We start from the raw sequence: 20944 nt of genomic DNA on the forward strand, positions 1-20944 counted from the left end.
GGAACTGAAATCAGTCTTGATATTTGAGAAATCATCTGTGGGCACATCATCTGTGAAAGATGATACAAGTTCCCACGCCCGACCACACAATACTTACAGTGAAATTTTACAGCAAGCAGTGGTTGCTGGGGTCCAGTTTAATCAATTAATGAGTGGTGTACAGACTATAGCTGTTCATTTCACCTCTACATAGCATAATGCCAGTGCAGCTCCATCACCCTACACAACCTTTCAGTCTCTGTATTTGCCTATGCAGACGTTTTCCAATACATATTTATAGGAGTGTGGTTATAATTATCAGATTGGTTTATGCCTTAGCGAGGTAAACGTGTTATTTCACTCACATACAGTGTTCGAAATAACGGCCTACCCGCTAGCAAAATGCAATGTGACCTTTGCTCAGGCCTGTCAAAAGTTATTGAAGCTGGCCCGCATGGCTAGTTTTAATTTGGGAGCTGATTATGTTTCCCGAATCCCGACTTGCTGATTTTGGAGACAAGATCGTCCTCAAAAACATCATCAAACAATCTGATGCGGGTTGTCACTATCTAAATCTAAAGCAGTAACGTCTTTGGTCAGTTCTGAAGTCCCGGAGTATAACTCCTGTGATTCACCACTGGTTGAAAGCAAAACCCTGAAGAGCGTTCTTGAAACCCAAAAATCTGAGAAAGTCGGAGAAGAAGTGCAGACAGATTTACATGCATATGAGTCAGAGGGTGTTGAGGCCCGAACAGCTCGATTCTGACTGTGACAGCCGCAATGATAGTCATGTAAGCATCTCACTCTCAGATCTAGACAATTATAATGTGGAGGATTCTTCCAGTGATGACCGAAGCCCTTAAGATAATTTAATATGAAAATAGTTATGCCCCGCAAACGCGTTTTATTGTAAAAATGGACTCTGATCGTGCGTCTCCCGCTGCGAAAGTCATATCCTCCCGCTACGCCTCGGTGACGACGCGAGAAGTGAGAAAAGGGTGCATCGACAAGCCTTTAGTAACGTGCGGTGCATTGAGGTCAAACGATCAGCTGGTGTCAACATGGCAGCAAGTCGAGTCGATGCGTGTTGTTTTGTTTTGATTTAGTGAAAACATTCAGCTAGATAAATGCGTTATAGTGTCGAGGGAAAGACGGGGTTTTATCAGTCCCGAGTAAGGTTGTTCAACCTTACTCGGGACTGATAAAACCCCGTATTTCCCTCGACACGATGTGTTTCAACCTTACGAGGGACTGATAAAACCCCTCTATTTGCCTCGACACGAGGTGATAACTTATAATATGGAGTGTCTTCTCTGCATACTAGTAAGGCAATATCCAGCTCTCCAACAACTCACTAGTTCCTAATTAACATTCACACTTAAGTGTTCACATACTGGGCTGAATGATAACTGAATGAAAACACATGTCGTGATATATGCTGGGTTGAAACATTTACATAAGATTTACATAACATTTAGATCTACATGCCCTCATCTGTTCCAAGTTTCATATCGCTGAAAGAGAGCATAGCTTTTTATCACTGAAAACAAACCAAAAAAATCTTCACAATACATAAGCCTTGTGGTTTATCAAATTTAATATGCTTGCAGAATAATATTATTCAATTATTTATACACGTCTACGAAATCACCGTCTACGAAACAGTCTGGGTTACGAAATCACCCTGTCTACGAACTGGTTCAGTCTACGAAAACAGTCTCCCATATCCAGTCGTTGCGTATATGCTGAGGTTGAATCAATATTTTGTATTCTTAAAAAATAACTTTTGCATGGCACAGTTTGAATTCGTAATGATTAGCATTATCATAAGATAAATCAAAACCACATATTATATTTTTCAGCTTGTTACTTTTTTTAGCTTGAGTATTTATCAGCCGCTTCCTCTATCTCTGTAAGTCCTTGATTCGAGTTACGTCCCTTACCTCATATCACACGGAAGTGGAATAAGTTCAAGACTCCATTTCAAATGAAAATGGCGAATACATCCCATATCCAGTTCGAAGGATGGAGTCCTGACCAAGTAGCTGCCTGGCTCAGAGGTAAAAACATGTTCGACTTGACAATTCTATCTGCAGCTTCAGCTGTCCGAGTGGTGCAAGCACAAGACACAGACATGACTAAAATGTCATCTGTCGCATCGATGCCATTCTCAACTTGCTGGCAGTGACGGTGTCACCATAATAATATCAATACTACCGGTGTCTCGGTGACGAGAATTTAGGATTTGAAATCATACAATTACTAAGGCACCGTACGTATATGTACACACACAGTACAGACACAGAGGTCACTTAGTGCATCCTGGCTGATGTGTCTTTGTATCATGACTCTAACCAGAGATCATATAAAATGGTCTCAGCTGTATCTGCCTCTTTCTCTCAACCACTGGTTGATTAAAGATTAAAAGAACCTTGTGCTTTGCCCACCCTTCCATGTTGATTTGGCCAAAATTTGCGAACATGTCAGGAATATGTTTTCATTTACTAAGAGATTTAATTTGAATTAAACTGTCTCCAGATTGAAAATATATCACCAGTTATATATTCGCATTTGAGCAATAGCATAATTCCATCCAAATTTGCCTGGCAAAGGCATTTGATTAATGATCATGGTAATTCTGGAGAAGTATTTGTATTTTAAACCAACTTCAGGACATCATTTGTTATCAAAGTCATTGGGGTAGATGTACAGACAGCAGGCATATTGCCGTTAAGTGCACTGACTGTAGCAGGAACAACATTCAAACATCATTCTGACATCACATGTAATCCGTGTTTGTTTCTGTGTAAGCACAGAAAATTTTGTTTCGCCAATCCGTCTTTTAGTATCTTCTTTGTTTTGCCTGACTATTAGTCTGTCATAGAGACCCTGAAGCAAATTTATGCAAGAAAGCCCCCGAAAGTCTAGAAAATATGCCAAGTCTAGATTTCCGCAGCCTCTGAAAATTAACTAAGTCTCAGGGAGCCTTTTCACTGAGTTACATTCTTTTTACTATGAGCCTTGTTTCTGTAAAATATGTTCATTATACTCGTTGTTAGTCTACTTGACCATAGCTACTGAGACCCATGAAGGTCTCGGGGTAGAATAGGCCCTCAGCAACCCATGCTTGCCATAAAAGGCGACTATACTTGTTGTAAGAGGCGACTAATGGTATTGGGTGGTCAGGCTCACTGACTTGGTTGACATATGTCATCGGTTCCCAACTGCGCAGATCAGTGGTCATGTTGTTGATCACTGAATTGTCTGGTCCAGATTCGATTAATTACAGACCACTGCCATATATGAATATTGCTGACTGCGGCGTAAAACTAAACTCATTCACACTACTCATGGCTACTGAACAAAGTGCATTGTGCTTGAGAGATCAATGTTATTATAGTATTTGTGTTCTGAAGTGATCAGGTATTTTGTACATCATGTATTCCAGGTCTGGATGAGGCGGTTGGCCAGTATGTCCAGCATTTTCACAACAACGGCATTGACGGCAAGAAGCTGTTGATGATCACCCACTCAGACCTGGAGAAACTCAGTGTCTCAAAATTAGGTCACCAGGAACTGATATTGGAGGCGGTTGACCTTCTGAGGGCAATGGTTAGTATAAATCAGTTTCTATTTGGTTAGTATAAATCAGTTTCTGTTTGTTTAGTATAAATCAGTTTCTATTCTGCTTGTGTAATCTGTGGGCAAAATATGCATTATGTTGGAAAGCACGCATAAAATATCCAAATCATCACCAGCAGCAATACTCACCAAAGTGGATCTCTTTTATCACTAACTGGGGTCTGATCATGTCTTGAGATGAGCCATGAAGATCGGGGTTAGAACTGATCTTCAGTAACCCATGTTGGTTGTAGGAGTCGGCTAACGGGATCGGGTGGTCAGGCTCGCTGACTTGGTTGACATATGTCGTTGGTTCCCAGTTGCACAGATTGATGTTCAGGCTGTTGATCCCATGATTGTCTGTCCCAGACTCGGTTATTTACAGATCGCTCCCATATAGCTGGAATATTGTTAAGTGCTGTGCAAAAACTAAACTCACTCACTTTAGGGATTAATGCTGTTTGCTTGTCCGTTTCATACATCAGTGTACTAAAAGAAAATATATGGTCAGTTGTTAAAGATTTCCCTTTGAAAGTAGTAGACAAATGTACCAAACCAACCGAGTACATTTTCTCTATCATTGTTATGTCTTACATGTCAGTGACTATAGTGACTGACAATATTTACTTCAATGTGTTGGAAATACGATCTGCAGTAACAATCAGTGTTGGTCACCATCATCTGATAGACAGTGAAGACACAAACGACACGGACCTGTTTCCAAGTATTCTGCTTTTGAGCGTTTATGTCAGTAAGGTGGTCTTTGATACATGTATTTTTGATGGAATAAGGGTAAATAACAAATACATGCCCTTGTCTCCTGTCCATAACTATGAATGTAGCAGGGATGGAGTCTCCCATTGATGACATCCTTACCTTGTCAGAGTTAATCTCTTTGGTCATGTGGACAAGGCATCCAGCTTTGGAACAGAATGTTCGTGATTTGACTCCCAGCTCAGGACTCTACCGTGGGGCTTTGCACATTCATGTGAAATTTGAGCAAAGTCTTAGTACCTTCCTATGCAGCTCGGGACGCACATGTCTTCACGATTGAGTCTGTAGCAGGGCACGGAGTTATCCCATAGATGACATCCTTGCCTTGTCAGCTTGCTGACGGGGGTTAACCTCTTTGGTCATGTGGATAAGGCGTCCGATTGAATCAGAAAGTCCTTGGTCTGAATCCCAGCATGGAACACAGAAATGAATTTACTAGTAGAACATTGCTATAAGTACTCAACCCAATCCACTCACAAATCTTCCTGCGTGTGTCCACAGCGTTACGGCCACGACACAGAGAACCTGCAACATCTGGCCCTCCAGCTGGGATGCAAGGCTCGCAGTCTCCACAATATGGTCCAAGCCATCACTGGGGAGAATGACAAGAACCGTGCCAATGTATCGCATCACGACCGCCGCAAACAGCTCACCGTCGAGGTCCTGTCTGCCATGGCTGACCTCCTATCAACGCTCAAATGTCTTGTGTCATGGCTTGACAGGTAGGCTTGTTTTGTGTTTAGTATACTACACCTGTGTTTTCTTATTTGACTCTTTGTACCTGTTTTTGATATGGAATTACTGAGTCCGTCAGCTTGATTTGAAATTGATTTTGATCAGAATAAAAATTCAGAACTGATCAATTCTTCAATGTCAAGGTATGTTTAGTAATCAAAGCTGTATATTTGAATAATTATAATGCATGATTAATATCTCACTTTCAAGTGAAATACAACTTTGTAGGAACTACTTTCAGTTTGCTACTTCCAGGGTACGCATGGTATCTGATTGAGACCACTAGTAGTCTCACTTCCACTTCCTGCAGAAGATGTGGTGGAAAAGTGGGTTAGATTACTGACTTTGTATTGCCAAAGTGTAGGTTCAAATCCTAGATGGGACTCGACCTGATAAAACTACTGTAATGTGTTCTTAGCTGAGAAAGTGTAATCCCAAATATAACTTGCCAATATTACATTTGACCACTTTCTAAATGACTCTTTGTATTCATGAATGTAAATGATGACAGAAGTTTTACACAGATGTCAGGTTTTATTTTGGTTTAGATATTTCTAGTTCCTCTAGTTACGGGGGAGAGTAACTTTCATGCTCCGTATTAGATATAATTTTAGGGATCTTGTACATATTCTGCTAAGTTAATAGTAACCTGTGTAGCCATTTAAACTTATGTGTTTGTACATAGATCTTATTTCTGGAAATCAGTCTGACAGCTCTGGTTTGTTTGAACATTCTACCAGAACAAGATGGACATTAGTAGTCCAGCCTCAGTGAGTGAGTGAGTGAGTGAGTGAGTGAGTGAGTGAGTGAGTGAGTGAGTGAGTGAGTGAGTGAGTGAGTGAGTGAGTGAGTGAGTGAGTGAGTGAGTGAGTGAGTGAGTGAGTGAGTGAGTGAGTGAGTGAGTGAGTGAGTGAGTGAGTATATCGTTTAACATCGCTTTTAGCAGTATTCCAGCAATATCACGATGGGGGACACCTGAAATGGGCTTCATGCATTGTACCCATGTGAGAAATTGAACCCGAGTGAACGCTTTAACCACTATTCTTAGTTGACTAACATCTTTGTCATCTCCTTTGTTCCAAATATACAAAATTGTCCAACCTTCACCCATGAATGTCCAGGGTAGAATAGGCCTTCAGCAATCTATGCTTGCCATAAAAGGCGACTATGCTTGTCGTAAGAGGCGACTAATGGGATCGGGTGGTCTGGCTCGCAGGCTCGGTTCCCAGTTGCACTGGTTGGTGCTCATGCTGTTGGTCACAAGATTGTCTGGTCCAGACTCGATTATTTACAGACTGCTGCTGCGGTGTGCGGCATAAAACATAACTCACTCAGTCACTCACTGTCCAACCTTCCCCCAATGGGAATTCCTGACCCATGCAATGGACTGTCCTGGTCCTCCAATGAAATAGTTTTGTTGAACAAAGATCTTCAGTTTTTCCTTTTGGTCTGAGGATTTGTTCAAATACTTTTTAAGCAGACTCCAAAGTACAAAAAGATATATGACTTCTGTGGTGTATTTGTCTTTTGATGGTTGGGAAAAACCCAACCTAACACAAATGAAGGACTGTTTTCAAAATGAAAGGAAGGCCAAAAGTTGATTTTGATTTCAGAGCCCCGTTTGAAGGCATCCATGACATGTGTTTGTTGAGAAACACTATTGTGAAGTTTGGGATGGAGCTTGTCCATGCTGCACAACGAGACTCCAACCTGACAGAGACTGAGGAGTCTATTATGAGATCGGTGAGTACATCATGGCGGACATCAGATCTCTGACTGGAGCAGAGCAGACTTGATTTATCCCATGGTCGACATAAGATGTGTCAGTATTTTGTGGCAGACTTGATTATGAGAACTGTGCGTACATAGTTATATTGACAGACAGTTTTTGGTTACAACTTCTTTATTTCATGAGTGGGACAATGTCATACAGATTATTGCACTGTTGTCATTCTTGCTTGACAACGGTACAAGAAGCTGTAATGAAATGACGCTCTCACAGATGAAGTTGCAATCCATAAAGTTTGTCTCTGTTGTACTTCACAACATCTAAAATGGTGCTCAAAGAAGTTACGTGTGTACATTATATAGTTTTTTTTCATTTGCCAGTGTCGGATGTTGTTCGAGATCTGTGATGATCTAGTGATGAACTCCAAGGAGCCTCTGGTGGTGCAGCCAGCGTCACTAGAGGTCGCCACCATCAGGAAGAAACAGCCGGAGGAGCTGGTGAGTGATGGGCAGTAGGGGCAACATTCTACAGGGGTGTTTTGCTATAGTTCCAACCGTTGTGTTAGATACAGTTGCAGAATACCGGTGTAGTATTCTGAAATATAGTTGTATGCCTTATAGCATCTGAGGTCACGTGATGTAACTTGTGAACTCCCGTACTGCGTCAGAATAATAAAGCGGGTGATTGGAAATACTCGCATGTCGTGTGTCCCTGTGCAGACATGGATCCCATGAAGATACTACAACCGGATACCTTGTGTCATGTCACCCTAACCCTAACAAAAACCCTAAGTCTTACCTTAACCCTAACCAAACATAAACTTGCTTGCTTTCACAGTTGGCAGAAGGTCTGCGATAGTCTGTAATCTTGCCATAGTGTTATCATTGTTCATTCTTCGTGAAACTGAAAACAAAAATAAAATATATGACAAGACACACTTCAGTTCAGTTTAATTCTTGTAGTTTAGTTTTTTAAGATATATGTTGTGTTGGGGTTCATGTAACATGCAGCTTTCGTATTCTTGCAGGGCTTGCATATTTCATCCTCATATTATGGAATTCATGCCATCAGTGGAATTAAGGAATTGGTAAGTATAGATTTATCATGTTAATGTTACCTTTAAAGTTTTGTTATGTGCATAACTGACAAAATTGTTCAGGACATGATATGGAAACTTGGTAATGGATCTGGTCTGAGTAGTCACTGGAGAAATTAAGTGGTAAAATACATAAGTGAAAGTTGAAATTAATGATAATGATATTTTCTTTCTTTCTTGTAAGTTACCATTGTCATTTGAGTGAGTGAGTGAATGAGTTTTATGCCACACTCAGCAATATTCCAGCTGTTTGACGGTGGTATGTAAATAATCGAGTTTGACCAGATCTGCTCAATTGGGAACCGATGACATGTCAAACAAGTCAGCGAGTCTGGCCACCCAGTCCTGTTAGTCACCTCTTGTGACAAGCATAGTCGCCTTTTATGGCAAGCATGGGCTCCTGAAGGCCTATTCTATCCTGAACCGTCACTGGTCTGTTATTTAGATGTTTAATATTGACTTTTCAGGTTAAGAAAATAACATAAGTCTGCTACTCTAGTAAGATTCAGAAAGCACTGGTGTTATTTCACTTTGGAATACCCCAGATCATTTGCAAATGAATTTGTTGGTGAACTTGTTAAAACCTGAAATCGAATAACCCAGTTTAATACTGTTGGGTGTTGCACTAGGAGCTTGTGATGATTATATACATGTTGGACTTGGTCCAAGTTGCAGTTGGTCAAGAGTGTTCACTAGAGAAGAACTCTTTTTGAGAGGGTTGCTTAATACAGCGAAGCAGTTACTTTGTGAATGTGCTGTTTATTACTTGCCCAAGGAAAATACTACAGTGTAATATTTTTGTGGCAATATTTCACTAGTGTAATACCGCTAGACATACGACATCAGTTATGACATCACAATGCTAATGCCTTTGTCAAAATGGTATCAGAGCTTGCTTGACTTGGGGAAAGCACAGAGTCATCACACTGTAGGCAGTATCCATCAAATCATGCTGGAGAGAAACAGAACATGAAACTTGCTTCCTTGAAATACCATTTTTGTTAAACTTGAGGAAGATTTGGTATCAAACTCACTTGGGAAAGATTTGGCCTCAATTTCGCTCATTTGATACCAAATGATTAACTCGTTTAATAAAACTAGTATTACACAGAAGGTCTTCTAGTATCCCCTATGTAGAAATGTTATGACGTAAGTGTTGTCATTTTATAGAGCCCAGCTGACCTGTGCAGGAAGATTGAAAAGGGCGATGAGGTTATCCAGGTCAACTATCAAACAGTGGTGAGTAGACAGTGACCTCTGTGGAGTCTGGGTTAGAACATGTTCCTAGTTACCTGTGCTGTTTGTAAGAGTTTGCTGTGTACAGTTATTTCCTTTGAGCAGAGTTATTTGCTTTCTGCAGGGCAATGAGGTCATCCAGGTGATGGGATTGATGATCTTGAATCCATTGAGTAATTTTCAGACTTTTGTACTCTCTCACCAAAACACAGGTGTCTCGAAAAGAAAAGAAATTCCACACAGCAGTGTATGGGTACCCAGTAGGATAAGAATATTCTGACTGTTATTCTTCAAGCAGCACATGTGCAACAAGGTTTTATTACCATATATACAAGTGTATAATGGGAGTTTTTCGTGAAGAGGGGTCGCATTATAGACGGGATACAAGATCTTGTGTTTTTTCCGGCTGTTTCACTTTCAGACATGAGAATGACAAATTGTGAAAAACACTGAAAAATCAAGCCGGGGTCAAGGGGGCTGCTCTTTCCAGCCATTCCCAACGAAATTTGTTATTTTTAACTTACCTTACCATAGGTCTTATGCTTCGCTAAACGAGATCAGACAGTCGTTGATTCGCCATCCCCTCGATGGCTACCTCATGTAATCTACGAATGTAGTCACGGAAGTGACGTGATCTCTCCACTCGCGCGAGAGCGCAGAATCCAAAATTCACTTTTACCTTTAGCGTTCGTGCGAACGGACGTGTTGGTTTGCAGTTTTTTGGTTTCTACCGTGTGTAGTTTCAATAAAGTTACTACTCTTTGGTAGGTATGGTTTGTATCCCCTCATTATGTATCAAAGTCAAGTCATACAAGCATTTAATGTGCTTACCTTGCTACCTCGTGTTGTTCTTTTCTCACTCAGGCATGGCTTGTACGTGAGAACGACATGGCGTCCATGGGGGTAGTTCATCTTGTTGGTTGTTTGCCCGTCTTGTTTCTGCCCATACTTGGTCTTTTTCACTTGTGTTTTCGGTATTTATCATACCATTTTCTGCCATGAATTTCAGCGTAGCGAAGGCAGCCATTGTGGTTGTTGTTTTTCGCTGCCCCGCACTTACGGGTGTGTCTATTTTTTACGTAGGGGTGCAACTACTTTCTACATTTTTATGTAGGGGTTTTTTCTCCTAGTATTGTATCAACATGTCGTCAAGTCTTGGTTTCTTGTCTGTTACAGTTTCTGTGTATGACTCGACACTTTTGTACTGTCTGCAAGGGGCAGAAGTCAGCCAAGGACCCACATCCCTGGTGTCCGGATTGTGCGTCTGCTGTTTGCTCCATCGATAATCGGTGCCTACACTGTCAAGCGTTATCTCTCGCCGATTTCAAGACCTTTTTGGCGGTTCGGAGGAAACGTTTTACGCAACGTAAGAGAAGAATGTCGTCGCCAGCGTCTTCCTTGGGATCCTTACCTGACGACCAGGATCTACCACCGCCTTCAGTACCAGTATCAACGCCTAGTGTGGGGCGCTCATCTATTACGCCGGCGCGCTCCTCTCCAGAGCCTACGCGGTCGGACGCCTTTGTAGACTTGTCTCACCCGGATGCCTTATCCCATCCTGAAGTTCAGAGGCTTCTGCGATCTCTCTTGACACCGGGCGCTGCTGTACTCCCTACCTCGTCGTCTACATCTTTACCAACGACATCGCCTAGACTTACGCCAGCGCCGTTGCCTGTACCAGTGCCTCTGCCTGTCCCGGCGCCTTTGTTTACATCAGCACCGATGTTTTCGTCAGCGCTTATTCCGACGCCAGCGCCTATTCCGACGCCGGCGCCTGTACCAACGCCAGCGCCCGTGTTGTTGCCGGACCCTGCTCCTATGACTACTTCTTATCGGATCCCCAGAGTGTCTCATACGCTGACTAAAGAAGAAATGTTACAGCACCAGCTGGATGACGAGCGTGCTCGGCGTTTAAAGGCTGAGCGCTCCCGGCGCAGATCTCGTTCTAGGTCCCTGAGGGGTCGGCGCTCTCGTTCTCCACACCGTAGCAGGCGCCGGCGCTCCCGGTCTGTTTCCCGCTCTCCAAGGCGCTCCTTAGAGGAAGACTCACGTACCAGAAGTAGACGTAGAGTGCGATCTCGGTCAAGATCACCACGGCGTCTCTCTAGATCCCAGCGTTCGCGATCGCCGGAATCACTGCGGACTTCCTGCAAGGAATTTAACACTAAGAACTCTGCTTCCAACTCTAGTCAGCAACGAGAATCAACCTCTGTTTCCTGGGAGGATCACGAGGAACAATTCTTTTGCCCAGATTATGAGGAGGAACCTGGCAATGATGGTAATAGTGATGGCACCTATCTTCCCTTAGCTGCTGTCTTTGAGTGGATTGCCGATAGATTACCGGACTGTCCTTCCCCTTCTTCGGATTCAAGCAAACGTCGATTCACTTGTCTCCTGAGTTACTTATTCCACCACACCCTATGGTGGCGGATGCTGTTGCTTTGTTAGACTCGGACTTTGCGAAGTTATCCTTAAATCCAACCATCAAAGCGTCGAAGTCTAAGAAATCAGATTATAAAGTACACAGTCTGGATTTTGCCGACAACGGGGCGGTGCTAGACGATTCAATTAAGAGGTTGTCAAGCTCAACTCCGTCATCTTACAGAGTTCAGGATTCAAAGCTAGCAGCTATTGATACGGAACTGAAACGTATGCTGAAACCTATCTCGGCGCTTGCGTCAGCCACCTCCGCTGCAGCCTTGGATTTGTCAGAGGATAATGCCTCGAGGGTGGATCATTTAACTACCATTTTGCTTGGCAAGGCAGAGTACTCCATTTACGCGCGGCGCTAGCCATGACTACTACTATGCGCCGATCTGGATTTTTAGATGCTTGTTCTTGGCAAGAGGAATTTAAACGACAACTACTTCGTGCACCATTTACGTCTAAGTTCCTCTTTGATGAAAAGATACCGACGGTGTATAAACAACATGCCGAACTTACTAACACGGAAGTGGCACTGTCAACCTTCGAGGCCTTGGGCTCTGCATTTCGTGGCCGAGCCAGGGGTAATGCCAAGAAAAGATATGTACCCAGGAGAGAGTCTATCCGTTCCTCATTTGGGAGGGGACGAGGTCGTACCAAGGACTCAGATGTCCAGCGCAAGCCTCAAGAACGCGGCAGGGATGCCCCATCTACGTCCGGTAGAGGTAGGGGCAAGCGTCCCTACTCTGGCCGCTGAAGCTATGGACTACCAGTTCATCCGACCCCTGTAGGTGGGAGACTAGGGATCTTCTGGGCCAACTGGACATTCCTGGAAGACCCGTTTGTTTGCAAGATCCTGAGAGCCGGCTACAAGCTACCACTAGTCAGAGCTCCGCCGTTGACTACCACTCCCCTGTCACGAGTATACTCAATAGATCAACAGGTACTTATACTAGAAAACATCAACATTTTATTAACAAAACGTGCTATAGAGATAGTGTCAGAACCCCATCACTCCCCGGGGTTCTATTCACCCATCTTCCTGATACCCAAGAAGGGTTCCACCAAAATGCGGATGATTCACAACATGGCGACTTTCAACAGCCTTTATTTAGCCGAGCCCCCGCATTTCCGAATGACGTCACTGGATCAGATCCGAGCCAAGTTGTCTCCCGGAGCTTGGATGGCCAGCCTAGATTTACAGGATGCTTACCTGCACGTTCATATATTCCCACGTCACAGGAAGTTCCTGCATTTCATATTCAACGGAGTACACTACCAGTGGCGAGTGCTGCTGTTTGGAATTTCTACGGCCCCGTGGCTTTTCACTCGGGTCACACTGCCTGTCACCCGGTTTCTGCACCTCCGGGGGATAGACTTCGATCCTTACATCAACGATTGTTTTCTAAATCACTGCAATCCTCAGTTGCTACGCAAACAACTGGACTTCTCCACACGCCTACTTCAGCAGTTGGGATGGATTATCAATATCGAGAAGTCACAACTGGAACCAACGCAGGAGTTAACTTTCATTGGGGGGTTGTTCCTGACTCGGTTCAATCTGGTCAGGGTCCCTCCCGATCGATGGCAGAAGATTCTCGCCTTTACGGATCGAGCTCTGTCCCTACCTCTCACCCTCAGAGAGTGGCAGTCTCTGTTGGGCTTGTTGACGTTGGCGCAAGACCTCACCCTCAGAGGACGGCTTATGCTGCGCCCACTACAGAGGTTCCTATTACCATTCATTCGGGAGAACGACCTCCAGTCATCATTTCTTCTACCCCCGCACCTGCATCAGTGCCTCAGGTGGTGGACGGTAGAGTGGAACGTCTGCGCCGGTGTTTGTTTGACAAGCTTCAACCACGACCACGAATTGTTTGTAGACGCATCCCTCTTGGGATGGGGCGCAGTAGTATAGGGAATGACAGTTCTAAAACACTTTCAAGAAAAGTCTCTACAAAGCCTTATTTACTAAATAAGGCTTTGGTTGGGACCTTAGTTCTTGCTACTATTACCCCTACTACAAAAAAGTTGGCGTGCCTACTTGCTACTATTACCGTGTGTTGGTAGGAGGTAACACTGTGCCGTACGGTACGATCAATAATTCTTCTCTTACAAACCCCCTACCCGGCCCATCCCTCAAGTAGTATAAGTTAGGTTCGTCGGCTTTCATATCCACTTTATCTATGTTGTAAGTTTTTACTGACCATATAGGATCGGTGGCCCGCTTACGGCTATCACCCTCGTGTTCCCCCGGCTGGTATAGATACCTCACTAGGGCCCTATCTGGTATCTGTTTCTCCTTCCCACGCAATGGAGCGGCCGACTCTGCAACTATTGATTTTAGTTTGATAGCGTCTGCCGGTTTCTTACCGGTGAGACGGGTGACTTCATGGTTGATTGCCGACACCACCTTGGGTAACCTCGTGACCCATTCAGTCGATCGTTTTCCAGGGGTGACCATCTCCCTAGCATACTGATGGCCGAACAAGCGCTCAGCCAAAGTCCTATTAAATCTCTCAACTATGGCTTGGCTGCGATGGGCTCCGGCCGTGCCACGCCTGACCTTTGTATCGTGTTTGGCTAGCAGTTGTGACACGGCACCCATGAACTCCCGTTCGGGGTCAACTTGCAGCTCTGTTGGCCACGTCAGCGGGCTGCGTTTGTATATGCGTTCGAATCCTCTGGCTACCTGGGCCGAATCTTTCGTGGTCAAGGGTTCGGCTTCCTTGTAACGACTGGCTACGTCCACTACGGTTAAGGCATACTTGTACCTCTTGTCGTGGGGTAGGAACAGTAGGTCTGCCTGGTGAACGCTATTAGGTATGTTAATACCGAACCTCCTTCTAGGCACGTAGCGTGATGCCGGCAAATAGATCTGCCACAGGGCTTGTTTTTCAAGCCACGCTTTGGCTTCCTCCGGGGGTACTCGCGCTATTTTAGCTAGCTTATCTACTGCGCTAGCTCCTTTCCAGTACCCACGCAGGCTGTAGTAAATAGCCTCAAATTCTTTCATGTCCATACGCGTATGTGTTTATCCCATCAATAGCTATCCAACGTTTCGTGTCCATAGGCGACAGGGACGTCTTGTTTATAGTCAGTCCGTATATCTTATGTCCATCACTTCTAAGTGTGTTCATTTTATGCCTAAAGGTACGGGTCTTGAACAGGGCTTCCTTGAATCTGGCGTGTTTGATGTGTTGTTTCACCACATACTTCTTAACCCCCTTAGCCTTCCGGATCTCACTATTGTCGGCTTTCAGTATGGAGTACATCTTAGGTCTCAAACCTATGTACTCGGCTATGGGCGTGCCAGCACACTCGTCCTTCATCGTACCTAGGACCTTTTTATTTACCGTACTGTGTATGGTATGGGTCTTAGGGTAGTCGCTGGTGTCGTATAAATCGAGGTGTTTTTTCATGTCCTCGTACACGTCCTCGGTTCGAATTTCTAACAGCAGGGAATCCGTGTCAGTGTACAGCACTTCACACCTGTCGCCGTACTGTTTCTTGAGCTCGTTGTAGTAAAAGTCGTACATCAGGTGTTTGGATAAATCGAGGATGCTCATCCCCACGTAAACAGGCTGGTTGAATTTTATGTGGCTTTTCTTCATGTGTAGGGTAACCAGGTTGTCTGTGAATATCTTACTACGGTTGAATGCCGGACTGACTATCAATCTCCTGAGCTTGTCTTCCTCACTCGACCGAACCAGCTTCACGGTCACGCGTTTCCTCAGGTTCTCCATAGTCTTACCAAACACCGAGTTGTTCATGAGCTTGTAGAGATTTTTCTCAAAATCACTGGTGGCTTTTTTTCGTAGGTCTGTGTTCATTCTGATGTAGGGCTCCATCCATGGGCTCTGGTCGAACATGAGCACCCTGTGTATTTTGGTCAGCCTCATACCCAACGACAGGTACAGCTGTAGGTTGCGATAGTGAACGATGTACTTGGTCTTATTCATTAAGTTAGGAACGAGTTTTTCAACGTCTGTCACACGCCCACCTAACAAGTTATGTTGGTACTCAGACATCCAGTCTGGGTTAACCCTCATACGTTCGGGAGCCAGGGGGTAGCTGTTGTGTGATGTGTGTAATTCCTTGGTATACTCTAAGTCAACCTCGAGGATATACCCTTTGTTCGAATCTGGTGCAACCCCCATAACATCAACGTGGGGTACCCATTCGAATCCCCCTGTAGGTAGATACTGGCTCATGGCCCAGCCGTACAGGTTGTTTGCGTCGAGGTAGAGAATGTGATTGGTTGGCTTGTTAGGATCGTAACCTTTCACGTATTGATTATTTGCTTTCGCGTATCGTTTGGATGCCATGGAAATCCCACCTCGCAAGCCTTTCTCAATGAATAGGTGCATGTCGTAATCTGTGAGCAATTCCAAATTAACTCCGGTCTTTTTAAGCAAGGCGTCCCACGACAGACCTGGGCTGGTGTAATACCATGCGGGGTCGAGTTTATACTGCTTGAAACACGTCCGCCTAAACGTCTCAAACACGTCGGCTAACAGCAGTACATCTGTCCTCAAGTACAGGTCGTGATAATCACCCAGGTTCTTACAACCCAGTTTATTCCATACGTTAGTCGCGTGCGAGTAATCATCTCGTGAGACGGACGCCTCATTCAGCTTGCTATAAAAGCAGTCAATAGGGGGTAGTCTGGTCTCGGTGAACTTGACCCAACTATCCATGTACTCATAGGGGTACACACCCTTCCTCATAAGCAGGGGTCTAGTCTCGGCGTCTGTGTATCGATCGGTGATAGGGAAGGTATTGTTGGCCTTGACCAGACTGTCGAGTGACGACAGGAGGAACTGAAACGAGTCAATGAACCTAAGTCCGTTTAAGCTGAAGGAGATGTATCTCTCCATGTTGTTGGGGATGCACGTTATATTACCATCGATTTTCGCGATGGCCTGCATGATCAAGTGTGAGTCGTACCCTCTCAAGTTGTGAAAGACAACAGGGATGTTTATTGTCTTAGGGTTGATTTTAAGCTTGAGGTTGCACGCGCTGTGAGCGGCGCCTCTATACTTACCAGTTATGTGACAGTGATCTCTCACCGAATCACCGTTAAGTGGTGAGTCACACACGTGACAGTTAGTGCTACTAGCGTGAGCTAGCTTGTCGTCTTGGGTCAGACGCATGGGAGCGATTCTATACAATGCATTCCTAATAATTTTTTCTTCCTCCTGCAAACACTTTAGAAACCTTTCAGCCGCGTCAGGGCCCCTATACACTACCGGAGCTTTCGTTTCCCCGTCACAACGGACGACAATGTATCCAAACCCACAGGCTTTATGCTCTTGTGTTTTGTGGGTGATGGGAGCCTCGCCGGCGGCACCACTGGGGGAATCCCCACCCACAACCAAGGCTTCGAAGTCGGCGTATATGATATAAGGCACAGACATTTGGTTCTTGTGGTTACTGAATTTTAGGATTTTGTTATCTTCCTTAGGCATGTCGACTCGTATAGCCGTCTGCCCCACACCTTGGCAATCCTCCCGGTGGGATTCTAATAAATCAGCTCGACTGAAACCGTGTAGGCATCGTACACAAAAGTGTTTTTCCCCATCGTGTTTCGACTGGTCGTGCAACAACCGGCTAAGATGTTTTATCCACGTGTAGTGATACTTTTCACCTCGTTGGATCATGAATATATTGATAAAGCGACCCACGGGTCCACCCAATCTGTGTACTATTGTTTTGTTACCTTCGTGTCCAAAGACATTTATAGCCAGATTATTCTGTTTTTCTACTTTAGTGATCTGGGATATGGGGGTGGGTTCATCTATATCATCCCAGTTGAGCCCATCATCCTGAGGATAATTAGAAGGCCTGTTCGGATTAGTGTCAGCTGGAAATAAGGCTGACCTGATAGCTAACCTCAGGCAATCGTTTCCTCTATTCTTAACGTTTACTATGGCATGTTTGTTCCTATAGTAGGGGGGCAAGGCTAGGTATGACCTGCCTCTGAACGGCACGTAGTTAGCTATATCTAGATAGATATTATCGATTTTATCTACAGCCCACCCGGACCCCAAGTGTGTGTAGCGTTCTAGGTATTCTCGTATCTGCTGAAAACTGGTATCGATTGATGTGTCAATGGTCTCTGTATGTGTGGCGACCTCTTGTTGACCTCGGAAGTAAGGCTGAACATACTCAGTGGTACTCCCAACCTGCTTATCGAGCGACATTTTCACTGTGATCTGAAACTTGATACTTCCTAGGTTATTTAGTTCCTGGTTGACCTTATCAGCTATCAGAGGCTTGATATCTGTAATGTCTATGTTTCTATCAACGTGCATGCGCCAACCTCTCAAATAGTTACCTACAGCGCGCTCAGTGCGCACGAACTGTAGGTCAATAGCTCTATTCTGTCGTAATAATTCTACAAGCTGTGGTTTTCTCATACGGGAATACCCGCCTAAACCCAAATCGTGTGCCTCGGCTTTCAGTTGTTTTACAGTGGGAGGTTTTGCTACGGGGGCATGTGATAACAATGCGGTTAACCCGGCTCTCCCCAGGTTTGAATAACCTGTGTATCCAAGCTGTTTCGCTTGAGCTTTTAATTGTGTTACCGTAGGAGGGGCTTCTAAACCTAGTAATCTCAACAATGCTGACTTCCGCATTCGAGAATACCCGATCACACCTCTCTGTTTTGCGACCCGCTTCAGCTCGCGCACAGTAGTCATAGTGTCTACACCTAAGAGAACCAATGTCTAATTGGTTCACAGTAACATTTAATTGGAGTCTATCTTGAGCAGTCGCCTACGTTCTTTTATGTAGCCCTTTTTATTCTCGTAGATGAGTTGATGTCTGACTACGTTCGCTCCGTGAGCTTTACATAGACAGTAGTGCCCTTTAACCCCGATACCACACACAGAACACGTGTAGTTAGGACTTCCCATATGGAAACAACAGAACCCCTGATTCCTGCATTTCCTACCACAGGCCTCGGTCTTCCCCATAAGTATGTATTCGCATCGGTATGGAGCGGGTCTCATGTTTACTTATATAGGTATTTTAATTTAATTGCTTTGCAACCAACGCAGTAGCTGCTATACCCAACACTATGAAGCCCAGTTCACGATTCATTTGCCCCTTGGATGGTGTGTAGTACTGAGCGAGTGTGGGTTTATTGAGCGGTTCCAATTGTTTACCAGTTAGTAGGTAGTATTCTTTCATTGCTTCATCGACATCGTTGAATGTTTGAACGGCATGGTTTTCACGCGTGAGTTGGTCGTTAATAAAATCGATCCTCTGGAGGCGTTTTTTATCGTACTCGGCCTGTGCCCTTTGTAATTTCTCAGTAGCGAGATCGTGCCGCTTCCTTTCTTCCTGTATTTCAGCCGCGTGATCATCTCGTAGTTTCGAGAAGAGGAAATTACTCCCGGAAAATGCCAGGGCATTCACTAACACCCCACCGACCATCATAGCTATCGTGGCCATCCTATATTTATTTCATTATATTATCAGGTATTATTCCTTGTTTTACTAGGATGTCTTTTGTTGCCATCGCCATACCAAGGTTCATTATGAGCATACCCATATCCTGCAGGTTGAAATCTAGCTTGATAGTTGGTTGTTTAAGCACCATTTTAGTCAACCGAGCGTACCCTACGGCTAGACTGGCGACCACTGTGGCGTGGTATGCGTCGTTGACGAACGTTTTCCCCTCAGACATTATGTATATGATATAAAAATATTTAAATTATAACATGATATGCGGGTCTACCGTGGGGATGGGGGGCTCACTGTTGGGTGGTGGCTCACTGTGGGAGGGTACCCCCACGTATAACCACGAGATAGCCAAGGCAGCAGTTACACCTACAGCCAACAACAGTCGGGTTGGGTTGGCCACTTTATGTTGGTTACACCACCGTTTTTTACCGGCAGCTACTCTCTTAGGATTCTTCTGTCTGGTTACTGTTTGTGAAGGGGTCTCCACCGTCACCTCGGGACTCACTGTTGGGGGTACCACCACTGGGGTTTCCTCCCTCACTGTTGGGGGTGTGGGGGGTACCCCCACTGGGGTTTCCTGTGCAGCATCCATCTATACTATTATTATTATTCTTTCTCTCAAATTGACAATGCTTTGCCGTGATAATCACCGCCGTCACTGGAGCCAACAACATACCATATTTGTGGTACAGCTCGCAGCTGATAGAGCTCACGGCGTGTTCGATAAAAGGGTCTTTATCTAGGTCCTCCCACAGGTAAAGTCGGCGCTCTGGTGGAATGGGAAGGAAGTATGACACAATACCAGTGTATATCTGGGTCATAGCCGATCCTATTGTCTTTGTCATTTCTGCTCCGAGCCGGGACTCGTATCTAGCGTACAGCTTATCGATTTCTTCGGCTGACATTTTGTGAATTTTATCCGGAGTGTAGTCTCCAAAGTAATGTTTGGCTTTACCACCAACAGCCAACGCCACCAGTTTCTCTCGCTTGTCATCAGTGGGGCCTGCCGGCGGCGTGGGGGAGACCCCCAACTGTTCGAGCAATTCCTCACACTCCATCTTATAATATAACAAGTAAGATTTAGTTTTAACTATATAATACCCGATGCAGACAAAACACAGAGAAATGAAGGTTAAGTTGCACACAACAAACACTTCAAATATCATAGCTATATATGCTTAGCATTTGCTTAGCTTTAGCTTAGCTTTGCTTAGCTTTGCTTAGCTTTACTTAGCTTTGCTTAGCATACTATATATGCTACTGGTTGGTCGGTTTTTAGCACGAGCTTAGCGTGTTTAGTTTCAGCGAGCTGTTTCTTCACCCGTTCCCGTTCTAATTTACTCATCACATCGTTCTCTCTCAAACACTCCTCGAACGAATCCCTGTCCTTGCAGTGAAATAAGGCCACCCATCGCGTCTGCTCCCTGAGGTCTTTCAACACCGAGTTGAACTTCTGCGTTAGCACCCAGACGCTGTGATTTGCATGCCGGCCGGAGAAGGCCAGGTACGATAGCATGTCTCTCTTTTTTGTTATCTCGCGATTAGCGCTGCAGTCGTCCAGTATGAACAGCGTCGGTTCCCCTTTAAATTTCTCGTGAAGAGCTTTCAACCAGTCCTGCAGGCGTGTTCCAGGGTCGATTTTGTGTACGTCCGGGTCCGTCATCACCCAAGGTCGCGCGTACGTTTTATTCATGCTCAGAGTAGGGCACATGATAACGATGTTATCGAACACATCCTTGTAGTAACCCTCCAACATATCCAACACGAAAACGGTCTTCCCACAGCCAGTCTGCCCGCACACTATGGCGCAGTGTGGGTCAGTGGGTAGTTGTGGGTACCCCCGGGTACCCCCACTAGTAGATGGCTTGCACGAATCTCCC

At 44.8% G+C, this 20944-nt stretch overlaps 1 protein-coding gene across 2 annotated transcripts in view; it reads left to right on the top strand.

Moving 5' to 3' along the window:
* Nucleotides 1-1939: 1939 nt before the first annotated feature.
* Nucleotides 1940-20944, top strand: part of LOC137287455 (connector enhancer of kinase suppressor of ras 2-like) — a 69667-nt gene continuing 50662 nt past the window's right edge. For both annotated transcript variants that reach the window (XM_067819762.1, XM_067819763.1), the window contains exons 1-7: nucleotides 1940-2039; nucleotides 3428-3591; nucleotides 4876-5096; nucleotides 6723-6852; nucleotides 7219-7335; nucleotides 7866-7925; nucleotides 9105-9173. In XM_067819762.1, coding sequence (XP_067675863.1) covers nucleotides 1967-2039; nucleotides 3428-3591; nucleotides 4876-5096; nucleotides 6723-6852; nucleotides 7219-7335; nucleotides 7866-7925; nucleotides 9105-9173 — 834 coding nt within the window. In that variant the 5' untranslated portion in view covers nucleotides 1940-1966. The remainder of the gene's footprint in view (nucleotides 2040-3427; nucleotides 3592-4875; nucleotides 5097-6722; nucleotides 6853-7218; nucleotides 7336-7865; nucleotides 7926-9104; nucleotides 9174-20944) is intronic.

The sequence above is a fragment of the Haliotis asinina genome, chromosome 6 (assembly GCF_037392515.1).
Source record: "Haliotis asinina isolate JCU_RB_2024 chromosome 6, JCU_Hal_asi_v2, whole genome shotgun sequence".
Taxonomy (NCBI): domain Eukaryota; kingdom Metazoa; phylum Mollusca; class Gastropoda; order Lepetellida; family Haliotidae; genus Haliotis; species Haliotis asinina.